Raw genomic sequence first — 12718 nt, forward strand, 5'->3', positions numbered from 1 at the left:
GCGTTGTCGTTCACTCGCGTTTTACGCTTATGTTGATCGGAAGTTATAAATGTCGCGTGTATATGCTCTGCGTCGCGTTCTTCAGCGAGAAATGTGTCTCTGATAGTACGTTTGCACGTTCGTCCTTTCGCTGATGGAAGTCGATGTGCATAGCTGTTAGCCGCCGAAGAAGCTATACTCCATTCTAGCGGGTTCCAATCTATCACGCGTCTTTTACTCATAGATTTAGAAGTGTCATCGCTCATTCGTGTTTTATTTCTATTCTCATTGGTTGTTACAAACAGAGCCCGTCCATCCTCGTGATCTTTTTCTTCAAGCGACGTCTGGGCAATCTTACGTTTAGACCAAAGCTGCTCGTTAGGTGATGGGAGTGGAGTGCTGCTACCTCTCGGAAGAGTTTCTCTTAATCTCGCGGAAAGATCATTTTTTTCCGTGACTTCTTCCAGTAATTCTCGATTTCCTACAAATTTCGGAGGAGTACCCACTTCACGCAAAAGTCGTGCAAACTGTACTCTCGCTACTGCTCTGCTAGTTTTTCGTTCACGAGCCGCGTCGTTCAAGAGGTCGATGATATTCGATCCGCTCAGAATTCTATCATCTATAGTCACGAATCCTTTTTTTTGGTCACGCAGGGGAAATCCATCAAAGATACCCCCCGACCCTTGAGGGGGTCAGGGGGTTATGTCGGACTTTTCCGACTAAAACCCCTGCCAGATGCTTACCTGTCAGACCGATGAGAGGGGAGTTAGTGGAACTACTCCCGTATTCCCTCCCCAACCTCCCGGCTCCAGGGGGCTCAAGGGAGCCCCTCGCCATCAATACACCGCACCCTGTTCCACCAAGGGAATCCAGGATGCGGTTCCCAGTCGATTGCTCGACCGTTGGCCTTCTAGTTTCGCCTGAGGAGAGAGGGGACATCCGCCCTCCCTCCTTACCCCTCCTCCATGCTATTCAGGGCGGAGAGGGTTTTTGGGGAGTTGGCCCACCCCCAAGTGGGCTTCCCACACCCCCCTGTCCCTACTTGTCCGACGCACAGGGGGGAGACCGGACTCCGCTTACGCGGAACTCCCGGCTCCCCCCTGCGGACGGAGACGGGCCCGAGGCGACCGAGGAGGAGGACTTGTCCCACCGCTAGCCAGTGGTTCATCCTCCTCCTCGGCCGGCATCACTTCCGGCCCGCTACCCATCCCCCCCGCCGGGAAGCGACGACCACCCCGCCGCCTCCTGCAGCGGGTTCCCAGTCGTCGCTCCCACTCGGCGGCCTCCTTCTTGGACATGACGTCCCTACAGAAGGAGGCCGCCGCTTCCTATTCCTTCTCGCTCCCGCACATGGCCTTGATCATGCGCGTAAGCGAGATCTCCCCCTCGCGACACCCCACCGCCCCGGCCAGGACACGGCGCTCCTTCCTCCAGGCTGTACAAGCAGCCAGAGTGTGGTGCGCCATGTCCATCAGCACGGGGCAGTGGTGGCATCGGGTGGTGGGCTCCTTGCCTATCCGGTGCAGGTACGTCCCGAAGCAGCCATGTCCGGTCAGCACCTGCACCAGATGGAAGGTCAATCCGCACCCCCTCCTGCCTTCCAACTCTGGCAGGCAGGGTCCGACAGCCTCGACCGTCTGTCGCCCGTACCCCCGTGGGTCGGACAGGACGTCCCCCCACTTCTCCAGGATACGGGCAACGGCCTGGGACTTCAGGGCCTTCAGGCCCCTGGCCGTTAGCATCTCCTCCTCGCGGAGCTCCTTTGTCCTCCAATATAGGATTTGCCTCTCCTCGGCGATGAGCTCCACAGGTGGGGACCCGGCCAGAGTGGTCGCCGCCATGTATGATATTGTGCGGAACCCTCGGACCACCCTTATGTACATATGCCTCAGAGCCTGCCGCATTGGATGTTTCCCGTCGCGGCAGGCTGGAGCTGGGGCGCCCATATTGGCGCCCCGTATAGGGCGACCGAGAGGACCGCACTCACATACAGGCGGCGAGCCCTCCATCCTGGGCCTCCTTGGGCGCACAGAAAACTGGCCACCGCCAGCCCGGCTCTGCGCACCCTAGGGGCCAATTGCCTGAAATGTGGTCCAACGCCCCATCGGCTGTCCAACGTCAGGCCGAGATACTTCATCATCGGTCTGACGCGGATGCGGACGCCATCGACTAGGACCAGCGTCTTAGGTGGCACCCCTCGACTGCCGTCGTGAAAAAACACGGCCTCAGTCTTCTGGGGCGCCACCTTGAGACCCAGGTCCCCGATGGTTCCTACCACCGATACCTACCGCCGTCTCCGCAAGGAGGCGGGCTACCCCCAGTTCTCCGCCCCGGCCGCCACCAACGTGTCGTTCGCGTAACAGACGACGTGGCAGCCTGCGGGGAGCAGAGTGCGCAACACCCGGTCGAACGCGATGTTCTAATGCAGGGGGCCGAGAACGGAATCCTGCGGAACACCGCGCTCCATCCTGCGCCGGCCTTGGACCCCGTCCTGTTTCGGGAAGGCAAGGTCCCTGATCCCCGAAATACGCCGCTATTATGTGCCGGAGATAGACGGGCACCCGGTGGTGTTCGAGGGCCCGTCCAATCTCCGGCCAGGGCAGGGTGTTGAAGGCATTCTTGATGTCCAAGGACACCGCCAACAACACCCCGCCTCTTCTCTCCACGACCGCCTGGGCCAGGTCCCGGAAGCATTGGATAGCATCCAACGTCGATCTTCCGGGCCCGTATTGGCGGTCGTGGAGATCCGGCCTCTCCGAGGACAGATGCTGGACGAGGCGGTCAGCAACGATGCGTTCGAACATCTTGCCCGCCTCGTTCAGCAGGCATATCAGCCTATAGACCGACGTAGTCCCGGGTGTTTTGCCCTCTTTGGGGAGGAGGACCAGTTTGGCCCTCCTCCACACTGGGGGGAATACCCCCTTCTTCAGGCACCCGCTCAAAACCCAGCACGTGGCCGCGAACAGGCTTCCCTTGCCGAGGGCGACAGCCCAAGCGCTACCAGGAATTCCGTCGGGGCCAGGGGCTTTCCCCTTGGCCTCGAGCTTCTTCCTGGCCTTGACGAGCTCCTCCGTGCTCACCGCCAAGTCCTCGTCCCAATCTCCCTCTCCCATTTCTGGGAGTGGGATCCTGGGAGGACCCCCTTCCGCCCTCGGAAAGAGGGCGTCCAGGAGTCCTTCGAGGGTCCAACGTCTCCGTCGGTGGGGGCGCCCAGGGGAGGATCTTGCCCATCGCCCTCTTGTACGAGCGCCCCAACGGATCGTCGTCCAAAGAGCTCATCAGCTGCTTCCAGGCTGTTCGCTTAGCCTCGACGATGGCGTCATGGAGGGCCTTCCTAGCGGCTAGGTAGCCCTCCTTCGCCCTCGTGTCGTCCCCGCCTCTTCGCAGGGTCCGGGTAATAATGCCGCCTAACCTGGACGGAGGAGTCGCAGAGTACCGCTATTTCCTCCGTCCACCAGTAAGCTATCCGGCGACGGCGGGGGTGGGCTTGGGACATCGCGACATCGCACGCCGACGCCACGATACCCACTATTTCCCCAGCCCCCAGGAGGGGCTGGGGGCCCACCCACCCGGCTCCTCATCGAGGTGCCATGTGGCCACGAGGACAGCCGCTCGAAACCTGTCCGTGTCCATTCGACTGATGGTCCATCTCCTGGGGAGGAGTTAGCCCCCCTCTCCAGGACAGCGAAGGGCCCGCACCCGTGGAGGTTTGGGGAGGCGAGGGGCCCACACTATGTACCTGTGGTCGGACAGTGTTTCGCCCTACACCTCCACCTTCCACTCCTGGAATAACCAGGCGGCCGAAGGAAAAGCCCAGGTCAGGTCAATGACCGACTCTCCCTCAGGCTGCACGCAAGTGCTGGCTGACTCCCTGTTCATTAACAGGAGGTCCAACCCCACTGCCCAGTCGATCACCGCCTCGCCCCGAGGATCCCTCTGCCGGGGACTGCAACCCCACCCTTCCGAGTGGGCGTTGAAGTCCCCGGCTATGACGACGAGTCGGAGGTGGTACTTCCGCACCACATCCCCGATCCCGTCGAGGACCCTCTTGATACGGACGAGGCGACGATCCGAGACCGACTATATTTTTGTGGTGGTGGAGATAAACTCCCATCACTGTGATGGGCCCGTAGTCAATCGCCACAAACGAGGACCCCCTTTCCCTTAGTTCACAGGGAGGGGTCCTCGCACCGGGGTTTGCCACCACAGCGACCAAGCCGTCTGGGCTGCCGAACCAGCTTGCGCTGTTCCTCGGCACCCAATGCGGCTCGGTGGCCATCCTCAGCGCGGCGTCCAGCTCCAGTATCCTGTGTGACCACAGGTCCTGTGCCTGGACGCCGCCGCCGAGGTTGGCCTGTAGGACCCGGAGCAGCGCGAAGAGTAGGCCCTCTTCGCCTCCTCCGGGCTACCTACGTCTAACCCCTCCTGGGAGGCCTCTGGCGGCAACGCCGCATCGGCCTCCCCTGAGGGGGCTTCGGCCTTGGTGGCCTCTGTCGCGGGTACCTCCTCATGCGCGGAGTCACGGAGGGTCCCTACCTGAACGCTCTCCTCTCCTCGGGAGTATGGGGGGGTTCGTCTTCATGGGGAGTCGGGGGTGAAGCTTCCACCGGCTCCCCTTCCACTACTGTTGCTGGGGGTGTGTCCGAGGACTCCATCCTCCTCACCTTCCTGACGTCCTCCTTCGATGAGTCCCTCGTCCCAGGGTCGGGGTCCACCTTTCCCCTCCTCTTCCTCTGGGGCTGGAGTTCCACCTCTATCGGTTCCTGCTCTTCGATACCGGGGGTCGGACTCCATCCGTGCTCCCCTTCCCACTCCTGTGGGACCTCCGCGGCCTCCTTCGCCACGTCCTCCAGGTCCCCGGACGGTGGACTAGCCTGCCCTGGTCCGGTCGTCTCCTTAAGAGGGTCCCTCGTTGGGGAGATACCAGGGTCGTTACCTCCCATTGGCATTCCGGGGTCCGGTCGAACCTCCGCGCCCACCCATAATAAACCACCCATAACAAAACCCGTGGTGATGGGGCCCGTTAGCCTATTTTCCAGACACCCAACGAGGGGACGGAAAACCCTATGCAACACCCGGGTATCGAACTCGTTAATCCGGGAGGTTGCCAGACAACCCGACGAGGGGAAGAGAAACCCACTGTAAAATCCCGTGCTAGTGGGCTCGTGAACCTTGAACAACCTATTCCGGAGATTGGAAACTCCGTTATCAAATCCGGGCTAGGGCTCGAGAGCTTCACTTCGTGGACAAGCAACCTAGGTGAAGGGGAGGAAGAACCCCAATACAAAACCCGGGCATTGGGCTCGTTAGTCTGGGAGGTTGTCAGACTATCCGAAGAGGGGAAGGAAAACTCCCCCCCTCCTCCTTTGAGAGGAAAGGAAGTGGAGGTGGGTGTTCTGGTGGACATCCCGTCGTATGACGATAATCCTCCGGAACACCCACCCCCTCCAACATGGAGGACGGAGAAGGCAGAGGAAGAGTTGGACGCCGCCATGGCCGTCTCGGCTCATACTTGCGGTCATGGGGAGGAGCTCCGCCGTATGAGGGCGGAGCTCGACGCCCTTATGGCCGCGGGTGGAACGGGCGGGGCGGCTATGGCGGTGGGAAAGGAAGGAGGAGAGAAGGAGGTCCCGGACCAGCAGACCCAGGCCCCGAGGAAGTCGGAGCTGGAGCAGTTGGGGAAGAAGAAGGGGACCAAAAGTGAGAAGAGGAAGAGACAGAAAAAGAGAAGGAAGGAGAGGGCCAGAAGGATGAAGGAGTAGGAGGAGAAGAGGGCCCGAGAGGGAGGAAGCGGGATGACGGCCAAGGAGCTGCTGAAGGCGATACGGCGGTCACCTGGCCAACAGCAACAGGCACCAGTGGGTAAGGCAGAGGAAGTGGCTTGGTCCCAGGTGGTGGGAAGAAAGGTGAGGAAGGGAGGAAAGGGGGAGGAGGAAAAGAGAAAGGGGAATGCCCCATTCTCCACCCCTTCCCCTCCAAAACGAAAGGGACCCGGGAGGGGGACAGCTGCGGCGGCACAGGGCAGGCCGAGACCACCGCGCTCGGCGGCCGTCACCATCACGTGCCCCGACGGAAAATATGAAGCATTCATGCTAGAGGCCAGGCGCCGTATCAGGCGGCGGACCTGGGGATCAACGCGTCCCGATCAAGGGTCCGCCGGGTCCTGAGTGGAGCGATGCTCATTGAGGTGCCTGGCCTCAACATCGGGACGTCCGCCGACTAGCTTGCGGAGGAGCTCCGCAAGCTGGCGACGGACAAAGGCCCCGGTTATCGCGTCCAGCGGTCGGCGAAGTTCGTAGCATTGCGAATAGCCGACCTGGACGCGACGACCGGGGCCGAGGAGGTGACGGCCGCCGTGGCCCTCGCTGGGGGATGCTCGCCGGAGGATATCTCCTCAGACGAGATGAGTATCTCCCAGCGAGGAATAGGCGCAATGGTGGTGCGGTGTCCGCTGGCGGCGGCCGCTAAGGTCGCCGCCGCGGAGCGGGTCCCTGTAGGATGGACCCGCACCGGGGTGACGGCGCTGCCCGCTCGCGCGACGTTGTGTTTCCGTTGTTTGGAACGGGGACACGTGCGCGAGCGGTGCACGAGCGCCGTCGACCGCAGCGCTATTTGCTACCGCTGCGGTAACCCCGGCCACCGTGCCAAAGGGTGCACGAAGGCGGTGCGCTGCCCAGTGTGCGCCGAGGCGGGCAGGCCCTCTGGACATAAGATCGGAGGGCCTGCCTGCAAGCCCCCTCCTGGAGGGTAAAGAAAGGGGAAGAAGAAAGAAGGGAGCAGCCGGAAGGAAGTCACCGGTGGGGGGGAGGCCCGAACAGCCATCACCGGAGGACCGAACTCGACCAGCCAGGGGAATGGGAGTCGATAGGCCTCCCCCCCCACAGAAGGAAGAGACGGCCAGAACAATCCCCCTCCCCAGGCAGGAGTCCCGGAGGAAGAAGTGGACGTCGTCTCCGTGGACCTCATCAACCTCGGGTGGGAGCCGGAGATGGTCCACGAGTTGGAAACGCCTCAGCCTTGAAGGAAGAGGAAAGGAGAGGAAGAAGAGGCAGACAGGAAGGAGGACGACCCAGGAGAGGACGGACAGGTTAACAAGGTGAGGAGGGTGGAGACCTCGGGCCCACTCCCATCGGAGGTAGAGAAAGGGGAGTCGGTGGGAGCGCTGCCCCCGACTCCCCTATAGGATGGCTCCCCCTCGTGGACCCCCAGAGGAGGAGACCACGAATGTAGGGACCCCCCAAGTCTCCGCGGAGACACCCGTGATAGAGGCCACATTGGCCGAAACCCCCTCCGGGGAGACCATGACGGCAGTACCGTCAGAGGTCTCCCAAGAGGAGGGGGTTGAAGTAGGAAGCCCGTAGGAGGCGTGAAAGGCCTAGCCTACAGGCCAACCTCGGCCACGGCGCCCGGGCTCAGGATCTCTGTTTACAGAGAATGGCTGAGCTGGGCGCCGGGTTGGGGGTGCTCGCCGAGTCGTACTGGATGCCGGTAACCAGTACGAACTGGTACGGCAGCCCGGACGGCTCGGTGGCCATGGTGGCGAACCCTGCGGCGGGGACCCCTCCCTGTACTTTTAGGGAGAACGGATCCTCGTATGTGGCGGTCGATTGGGGGCCCATCACTGTGGTGGGGGTGTATCTCCCCTACCGCAGGAATAAGGCCGGTCTCGGGGAGCTCGCCCCAGTGAAGAGGGTCCTCGACAGGATCGGGGAATTGGTACGTAGGTGCCATCCCCGACCTGTCGTGGTTGCCGGGGACTTCAACGCCCACTCGGAAGGGTGGGGTTGCAGTCCCCGGCAAAGGAACCCTCGGGGCGAGTCCGTGATCGGCTGGGCAGCGGGGCTGAGCCTCCTGTTAATGAACAGAGGCTCAAACAGCACCTGTGTGTGGCCGGGGGGGAGTTAGGTCATAGATTTGACCTGGGCCACCCCCTCGGCCGCCGGGATGTTCCACGAATGGAGGGTGGAGGCGGAGGGCGAATCGCTGTCTGATCACAGACATATAGCGTGGGCCCTCCGCCTCCCCAAACCCGCACGGGTGCTGGCCCGCTGCCCTGGGGAGGGGAACTTTCCCCTCCCCCAAAGATGGGCCCTTAATGGATTCGATTCGGATAGGTTTCGGGTGGCCGTCCTTGCGGCCACCTGGCACCTAGATGCGGGGCCAGGTGAGTGGGACCCCAGCCCCGCGGACGGGGCTGGGGAAATAGTGGGCATCGTGGCGTCGGCATGCGATGTCGCGATGCCCCAATCCCACCCCCGCCGGCGCCGGGCCATGTACTGGTGGACGGAGGAGCTGGAGACACTCCGGGACTCCTCCGTCCGAGCCAGACGGTTGTATTACCGGGCCCGGCGACGAGGCGGGGATGCCGCAAGGACAAGAGAGGGCTACCTGCAAGACAGGAAAGCTCTCAAGGTCGCCATCGTCGAGGCCAAGCGAGCGGCCTGGGAGCAGATGGTGAGCTCCCTGGACGACGATCCGTGGGGGCGCCCATACTAAAGGGTCATGGGAAAGATCCGTCCATGGGCGCCCCCACCAACGGAGACGTTGAACCGCCAGACCCTCGAGGGGTTCCTGGACGCCCTATTTCCGAGGGTAGAAGGGGCCCCCACATGATCCCGACCCTCCTGCGGGGGGAGGGTGATTGGGACGAGGGTCTGGCGGTGAGTCCAGAGGAGCTCACCGCGGCCAGGAAAAGGCTCGGGGCCAAGGGGAAAGCCCCTGGCCCCAACGGAATTCCTGGCCGAGCCTGGGCCCTCGCCCTCGGCGAGGGAAACCTGTCCGAAGCCACGCGCAGGGTATTCAGCGGGTGCCTCAAGCAGGGGCTATTCCCCCCATAGTGGAGGAGGGCCAAATTGATCCTCCTCCCCAAGGAGGGCAAAGCACCCGGGATTGCGTCGGCCTACAGGCCGATATGCCTGCTGGACGAGGTGGGCAAGATGCTGGAGCGCATCGTTGCTAACCGCTTCGTCCAGCATCTGTCCTCGGAGGGACCGGATCTCCACGACCGCCAATACGGGTTCAGGCCCGGAAGATCGACGTTGGATGCTATCCAATGCTTCCGGGACCTGGCCCAGGCGGTCGTGGAGGAAGAGGGCGGGGTGTTGTTGGCGGTTTCGTTGGACATAACGAATGCCTTCAGCACCCTGTCCTGGCCGGAGATTGGGCGGGCCCTCGAACACCCATTGGGGTGCCCGCCTATCTCCGGCGAATAATTTCGGCCTACTTCGGGGGCAGGGACCTCGCCTTCCCGGAGGGCGGGGTCCAAGGCTGGCGCGCTATGGAGCGCGGTGTTCCGCAGGGGTCGGTTCTCGGCCCCCTGCTATGGAACATCGCGTTCGACCGGGTGCTGCGCACTCCGCTTCCCCCCGGTTGCCACGTCGTCTGCTATGCGGACGACACGTTAGTGGTAGCTGGGGGGAAGCCCGCCTCCTAGCGGAGACGGCACTGGTGTCGGTGGTGAGTACCATCAGCGACCTGGGTCTCAAAGTGGCGCCCCAAAAGACCCAGGCCGTGTTCTTTCACGGCCGGGGTCGGAGGGTGCCGCCTGGGACCCGGGTACTCGTAGATGGAGCCCACGTCCGTGTCGGGCCGACGATCTCGGCCTGACGCTGGACAGCCGGTGGAGCTTCGGACCCCACTTTGGGGAACTGGCCCCCAGGGTGCGCAAGGCAGGTTGGGCGGTGGCCAGCCTGACGCGCACACAAGGGGGCCCAGGATGGAGGATTCGCCGCCTGTACGTCACGGCGGTGCTCTCGATCCTCCTGTACGGGGTGCTCATCTGGGTGCCATAGCTGGGGGCCTGCCGCAGAGGCAAACATGCACTGCGGCAGACCCCGAGGCCCGTGCTCATCAGGGCGATTCGGGGTTACCGGACCGTGTCGTACATGGCGGCGACCTCCCTGGCCGGCGTCCCCTCTGTGGAGCTCCTAGCCGAGGAGCGGCATCTCCTTTACTGGAGAGTAAAGGAGCTTCACAGGGAGGGAAGAATGTCGGCCAGGGCTCTAAGGGGTCTGAGGCTCCAAGGCGAGGCCCGGACCCGGGAGAGATGGGCGGACCTATTGTCCGACCTCCGAGGTCCCGGGCCAGCGACGGCCGCGGCTGTCCGCCCCTGCCTGTCCGAGTTGACAGGCAGGAGGGGACGTGGACTATCCTTCCGTCTGGCGCAGGTGCTGACCGGGCACGGGTGCTTCGGTCGGTACCTGCGCCGGATAAGGAAGGAGCCACCACTCGATGCCACCACTGCCCCGCGGCGGAGGACACGGCGCACCAGACACTGGCGGCGTGCCCAGCATGGGCTGGGGAGCGCCGTGTCCTCTGCGGGGCGGTGGGATGCCTAGAGGGGGAGCTCTCGCTCCCGCACATGGTCAAAGTCATGTGCGGGAGCGAGGAGGCGTGGACAGCGGCGGTCTCCTTCTGTGAGACAGTAATGTCCCAGAAGGAGACCGCCGAGTGGGGGCGAAGACAGTACCGGGGCTGCGGGGAGCAGCTCCCGGGCGGACAACGCCCCCAGGGGGACGAGGGACGCGACAGCGGGCCCGGGGCAGCGCCGGCCGAGGGGGGCTCACAGACCCGCGAGGGTCGGGAGTCCCCTCGGCCGCCTCGGGCCAGCCACCGGTCGCAAGGGGGGAGTAGGGGGGCGGCGAGACGCCTTCCCTAACTTCCCCCCCGAGCGACCGGACAAGTAGGGACAGGGGGGGAGCGGTGCCCCGGTTGGGGCCGGGCCCGCTTCCATACAAATCCTCCCCTCCCTGACCAGCAGAGAGGGGGGAAAGGAGGGGGGTGGATGTCCTCTCCCTCCTTGACAGGAGACACCAGAAGGCCAACCGGCGGGGTTAACCCTCGTCGGGGACCGCGCCCTGGATTCCCTTCGTAGAACAGGGCGCGGTGCATTGATGGCGAAGGGCTCCCCGAAGGGAGCCCTGGAGCCGGGGGGTTGGGGAGGGAATACGGGAGTAGTTCCCCCGACTCCCCTCCTCGCGGTCCGACAGGTAGTCATCCCGCAGGGGTTTTAGTCGGTAAGAGTCCGAAATAACCCCATTCCCCCCTAAGGGGAGGGGTATCCATGATGGATTTCCCCTGCATAACCGAAAAAAAAAGGGGAAGGGAAACCCACTGCAAAAACCCGGATTAGTGGGCTCGTTAGCTATTTGCAACCTATTCCGAAGATTGGAAACTCCGTTATCAAACTCGGGCGAGGACTCAACAGCTTGACTTCGTGGGCAAGCAAGCTATTATTAGGGGAGAAAGAACCCTAATACCAAACCTGGGCGTGCGGCTCGTTAGCCTGAAGGCACCCGCACAGGAGAGAAAACTCCGTACAAACCGGGTGTTGGGGCTCGTGAATCTGGCGGTTCAGACATCCGAAACGGAGAGAAAACTCTGGACCAAACCGGGCGTTCGGGCTCGTGAGTCTGGCAGTCCAGGCACCTGAACTAGAGGGAAGGAAGAACCTTGACTAATAAACCCGGGCGATCGGGCCTGTGAATCTATTTTTCTCAGACATCCGAACGAGGGGAAGGAAAACCCAATGGAAAAATCTAGGAATGGAAAACCCATTAAAACCCGGGTATCGGACTCGTTAGTTCGGGAGGTTGCCGAACAATCCGACGAGGGGAAGGACACCCATTGGAAAAACCCAGGCTAGTGGGCTCGTTAGCCTTGTGCAACCTATTCCGGAGATTGGAAACTCCGTTATCAAACCCTGGCGAGGACTCGAGAGCTTGACTTCGTGGGCAAGCGACCGAAGTGAAGGGGAGGAAGAACCCCGATATGAAAGTCGGGCGATCGGGGTCGTTAGTTTGGTGGTACCAGACACCCGAACGAGGAGAAGGAAAACCCAATGGAAAAACCCGGGTGATCGGACCTGTTAGTCTGGCGGTGCTAAACATCCGAACGAGGGGAAGAAACCCAAAATAAAAACCCAAGGGGTCGGACTCGTTAGCCTAGTGAGGCAGCCGACCGTGGTATGGATAAATGAAGTCCTCTTAGCGGTTCCCGTGTGGTTTAATTCCTCCACATGGGAGTAGCTGAGAGGCAACACCCGGTGGAGCGCGCCGCGGACCCCATGGGTCCTAGTCCCGTCGCAGAGTCGGACGCCTTCTGGTTTCTGGGGGCGGCGGATAGTCGGCAACAGGGAGCGCGAGCGCTGTCGTGCACCCCCTGATCCGTTAGGCCAATGCTCTTAGTGGCTGGGGGGACCCTCGGATGCCGGGGGGCGGAGGATAGTCGGCAATGGTGGGCGAGCGCTGTAGTGCATTCACTGATCCGTCAAGCCGAGGTCCTGTGACATCCGGGAGGTTCGCTCGACGGTGGGAGCAGGGGTGCTCTCGGGGGACGGCGCGGGCTCCACGAGGGTGTAGGATGGCGTCGCCATCCAGAATAAATGTGTGGGGGGAGGGGTTCCGGAGGGGGCTGGCGACGGTGCTAATCCTCGAAGGAATGGGGCTGTGGCGGTGGCGGCTGGGGCCGTCCCCGCTCCAGTGCCGGAGAGGATATGTGCGTCGAATGAACCAGCTTAGATCGCCTTTGAAGGAGGGTTTTTCTGGGTGCCGGGTGGGCATCCCTTGAGGAAACTTGGGGGATGCACTCATCGGTGTCCCAGTCTCACCCTCACGAAAATGGTACCGGCCGGCTGTTACGGGTGTACGGGTCGTGGAGGCATGCTATCGTTGGAGTCGATGTCACGGCGGCCTGCTCTGAGGGGCGGCTGGACGGGCGCCAGGCCGCTGACCCGGCAGGC

The 12718-nt window shown here is 62.6% G+C and overlaps 1 protein-coding gene across 1 annotated transcript; it reads right to left on the minus strand.

Annotated features, from left to right (window-relative positions):
* Positions 1–3741: 3741 nt before the first annotated feature.
* LOC105181458 (uncharacterized) lies at positions 3742–4976 on the minus strand. The gene is made up of 3 exons (XM_011138223.2): positions 4644–4976; positions 4035–4333; positions 3742–3925 (listed from the first exon to the last, which is right to left on the minus strand). The coding sequence occupies exons 1-3, from the start codon at positions 4974–4976 to the stop codon at positions 3742–3744; spliced, it is 816 nt and encodes a 271-aa protein (XP_011136525.2).
* Between the last annotated feature and the right edge of the window lie 7742 nt (positions 4977–12718).

This window comes from Harpegnathos saltator, unplaced genomic scaffold (assembly GCF_003227715.2).
Source record: "Harpegnathos saltator strain DR-91 unplaced genomic scaffold, Hsal_v8.6 scaffold110, whole genome shotgun sequence".
Lineage (NCBI taxonomy): Eukaryota > Metazoa > Arthropoda > Insecta > Hymenoptera > Formicidae > Harpegnathos > Harpegnathos saltator.